At 43.0% G+C, this 3,770-nt stretch overlaps 2 protein-coding genes across 2 annotated transcripts; both read left to right on the forward strand.

Moving 5' to 3' along the window:
* Positions 1-297: 297 nt before the first annotated feature.
* LOC120449465 (ankyrin repeat and MYND domain-containing protein 2) lies at positions 298-2,267 on the forward strand. The gene is made up of 4 exons (XM_039631936.1): positions 298-437; positions 491-735; positions 982-1,755; positions 1,821-2,267. Exons 2-4 carry the CDS (start codon positions 529-531, stop codon positions 2,049-2,051), a joined length of 1,212 nt encoding a protein of 403 aa, XP_039487870.1. The 5' UTR covers positions 298-437; positions 491-528; the 3' UTR covers positions 2,052-2,267.
* Positions 2,268-2,483: 216 nt separating this feature from the next.
* LOC120448341 (1,2-dihydroxy-3-keto-5-methylthiopentene dioxygenase) lies at positions 2,484-3,506 on the forward strand. The gene is made up of 5 exons (XM_039630304.2): positions 2,484-2,691; positions 2,771-2,848; positions 2,912-3,039; positions 3,103-3,196; positions 3,263-3,506. The coding sequence occupies exons 1-5, from the start codon at positions 2,569-2,571 to the stop codon at positions 3,398-3,400; spliced, it is 561 nt and encodes a 186-aa protein (XP_039486238.1). The 5' UTR covers positions 2,484-2,568; the 3' UTR covers positions 3,401-3,506.
* Positions 3,507-3,770: the final 264 nt, after the last annotated feature.

Consider the following 3,770-nt stretch of genomic DNA (forward strand, 5'->3'; position numbering starts at 1 on the left):
CAAAACAGCCCTGCACAAAATACTGAAACAACAATTTAGGGATGGGAATAAAAAGGCTTAACAATTCTATGAAAAATAAAAAGAATTTATATTTTTAGTATACCAATTTAAGCTTAAACTGTAAATAAACCATAAGGTAACGAGACAACTGAAAAAAGTATATGATATAAAGTTATAAAACCAACTAACTTAAACTTACTAGCTTGCCAACAATAAAACATTTATAATAATAATGTAATACATGAAAATATATATTATAATACCAACCAACTGAATCTTACTAACTTATCACATATATGCCAATATTGATGTTTTCGGATTTTAAAAAACTCAACACTTACAATATCTTTAATTTTTTTTATACGGACTCACCATAAAGTAGCGATATATCGCATACCAACCGGCAAGCAGTGCTGCAAAACGCCGCAACTATCGCTGTAAGCCCGTGCACGCCGAAAACAGTGGAGTTTTCTTGATTTCCATTTTCCAGAGAGCCCGTGGAAAAATCTAACATAAACTCGACCCACCATGACCGAGGAGACCCCGAAGAATCAGCAGCTGGACGACGTGCAGCGCCAGTTGCTGGAGCACCTGGCCAAGAGTGACACCAGTGGATTCAAGCAGCTGCTGGCGGGAGTGAACAATGTAAACTTCGTGGACGACAGCGGGATGTCGTGTTTGGCCCACGCCAGCTTCAAGGGAAACCGCGAGGCGGTGCAGCTGCTCCTGGACATGGTGGGTATATCTTCCGGGCATCCGCCTTTTGTGCACCTAGCATGGAAGTTTCCCAAGCTAACTAGAGTTTCCAGTTCATGGATCTGAGTCAATAAAGCTTAGCTACTTGGAACCTACATGAGCAATAGAAGCTACTAGTGCTGCTTGTATCTATTGAATCATCACTGGAACCATATTGAACCAGGATAATTAATTCATAGATTCAACTCTGCACTGAACGCATAATAACTGCCTTTTACTTCTTAGGGCGCCGACATAAACCTGAATCAGCATGGAGCCGATTATACGCCACTGCACTTCGCTGCCCTATCTGGTAATACACATGTGTGCCGGCTGCTCTTAGATGCGGGCATCAAGCCAGGTAGCCTCAATAGCGTCAACAGGACCGCCGCCCAGATGGCCGCCTTTGTGGGCAACCATGCGTGTGTGGAGACCATCAACAACTATGTGACCCAGTCGAGCTTGGAGTACTACACCCAAGTGCATGGCCAGCAGACGGAGCCGCAGATACCACCCAGCTTACTCAAATCGTTCCACGCCTTCGTCACCGAAATCAACCTCCATCCCGTGAGGATTGCCCTGAATGTGCAGTCGCTGGGACTACTTAGGATCCTGTCCAGCCTCCGCAAAACGCTGGCCTTGATGTGCGAAAAGGAGATGCAAAAGTCGCATGACCTCAATGAGCTGCTGGCCTTCAAGTTCCATTATCAGGGCTGGATTCTGGCCGAGCTAATACGCTGCGAGGAGCAATTCAAGGCGCAGCACAAGGAGAAGGGTGGCGAGGAGGCGGGTGATGCCAACAAGAACGACTTCATTGAGGTGTTTGTGAAGCGTGTGCTCAAGGAGAACAAGCTGGGCCAGCTGGACTATGTGGAGTACACGTTGCGCGAGTGTGCCAGGGAGTTTCCCGTAAGGGAGTGCACCATTTTCCGGCAAATTGCCACGCAATTTGGCGCCAAGGATGCACCACCAGCACTTACGATCCTGCGAAATGCCATTAATGGGATGAGGGGCTTTGTGGTGGGTCCAATTAACCGATGCTAATGATTCAAATTCTTTTCTAATCTGGAAATCGTAATTTTTAGGACGAGGGCGGCTACTGCAGCACCTGCGGCGCAGAGAAGCCTGACAAGAAGTGCTCCAAGTGCAAGGCGGTGCAGTATTGCGATCGCGAGTGCCAGCGGCTGCATTGGTTCATGCACAAGAAGAGCTGCGCCCGCCTCCTGGCCCAATCCACAACCCAACCGCCATCGCAAGCGAAGGGAACCATCGACACTGCCGAGCTTCGCGAGGAACTGTCTAAACTCACTGCGTAATCCTGTGCTCCTTTGTAAGGCCTATAAATGTAACATAAAACCAGGAACTAAGCATTTTCACGTACTAACTTATGGTTAGTATCAAACTGGTAGTTGACTACACAAATTGAACTAGATAATAGTAATGAGAGGCAATATTGCAGGCCACAGATTCAATTAAAGTCAAAACATACAAAAATGATTCACAATATAATAAAGGGTAATATTGAAACACAACGAATTATTAATACACAATAGATGGGGGTTATTTAAAATAATTTTTATGTTCCAATATTCTTATTTTTTGTTTTAAAATCGAATATTTCAAAAGTTATGTTTTAAAAAAAAACGGTAATTCGAATGCAAAGCGAACAGCATTCATTTTCGAATGTTGAGTTAACAGCAGTAGCGGCATTCGACTGAGTGCCTGTTATCTACTTCGAAAATTCGAAAACGAACAGCTGATGGGCGTTGAATTTTTCTTGTTTAATCTATTTGTTGCTAGTTGCTCATTAAAACCCGTTTAAAACTGTCCAAAATGGTGCAAGTTTGGTATATGGACACGGAGGAAACCGACCAGCGCCTGGAGCACCACCGCAATCCGCCTGCCTACTTGGAACTTAATGATCTTTACCAGAAGACCGGCGTGGAATACTTTAAGGCAAGTGAATTGAAACTACGACTTTGTAAACCTCAAGTGACCTTGGGGGCGAGCTTATCTTGATTATTCACATTTGCAGATCAATGCGGACGCGTACCAGAGCGATAATACCCTCACCGAACTGAGGGCAAAACGTGGCTATACCTACGATGATGAGGCAAGATCGATGTTTCCCTATATAACCCCATACAGAATCTTAGTAAACTAAGTTTTCTTACAGATCACCTGCTCGGAAAAGTGCCTTCCAGACTATGCCAACAAGTTGAAAGCCTTTTTCACCGAACACCTGCACACGGATGAGGAAATTCGCCTGATATTGGATGGATCTGGTTACTTTGATGTGCGCGAGTAAGTTTTGTTTATTTACACTGCATTTTACAGTCTAGTTTATTGTTTATTAATATATTATAGCAATGAGGACAATTGGCTGCGCATTAAGGTTGTAAAGGGAGATCTGATCATTATACCCGCGGGCATCTATCACCGCTTTACTCTGGATACCAATGTAAATTATTCACACAATCGTATATCCGTACTACTTTTTAAGCTTTTTTTTATTGTTTTTCCTTAGAACTTCATCAGAACTCGTCGCTATTTTGTGGGGGAACCTGTGTGGGCTCCACACAATCGTCCTGCTGATGATATGGACTGTCGCAAGTCGTACATCAAGCATCAGTCGGAAAACTTTGTGCAATTCAACAAGGTTTAAAAACCTTAAATCGCTTATATATATGTATAATTTTATACCCGTGTAATATATTTTGAAATAAAAATTACGCAATGTTTAACATATTCATTGGTAACATAGCAAAACATATTTGAAGCTAATCAACCTGGTTTTTATTGCTTTAAAATATCAATATTTATTTCTATATAAATAAAGCCCGCCAAAAATATGATTTCGAATTGGTTGCTGCACATGCTAAAGGTATTTTCGAACTCGAATTCAAGAGAGTAGAATTTGCGGTATGACCGTGCTAGCGCCAAAGAGAAAAAACAGCGCAAGCACAAAATCCCAAGCGCCAGCGATAGTATCCAGCTAACATCGATTCGCGTACCATCGCTAGGGAGGAAAACAA

The sequence above is a fragment of the Drosophila santomea genome, chromosome 3L (assembly GCF_016746245.2).
Source record: "Drosophila santomea strain STO CAGO 1482 chromosome 3L, Prin_Dsan_1.1, whole genome shotgun sequence".
Lineage (NCBI taxonomy): Eukaryota > Metazoa > Arthropoda > Insecta > Diptera > Drosophilidae > Drosophila > Drosophila santomea.

Excerpts from the sequence above, each read along its gene's own strand:
- LOC120449465 (XM_039631936.1), top strand. The coding sequence starts at position 529 with ATGACCGAGGAGACCCCGAAGAATCAGCAGCTGGACGACGTGCAGCGC. Across the intron at positions 736-981 it reads TGCAGCTGCTCCTGGACATG|GGCGCCGACATAAACCTGAA; the intron begins GTGGGTATATCT and ends TTTACTTCTTAG. Across the intron at positions 1,756-1,820 it reads ATGGGATGAGGGGCTTTGTG|GACGAGGGCGGCTACTGCAG; the intron begins GTGGGTCCAATT and ends CGTAATTTTTAG.
- LOC120448341 (XM_039630304.2), top strand. The coding sequence starts at position 2,569 with ATGGTGCAAGTTTGGTATATGGACACGGAGGAAACCGACCAGCGCCTG. Across the intron at positions 2,849-2,911 it reads GCTATACCTACGATGATGAG|ATCACCTGCTCGGAAAAGTG; the intron begins GCAAGATCGATG and ends GTTTTCTTACAG. Across the intron at positions 3,197-3,262 it reads GCTTTACTCTGGATACCAAT|AACTTCATCAGAACTCGTCG; the intron begins GTAAATTATTCA and ends GTTTTTCCTTAG.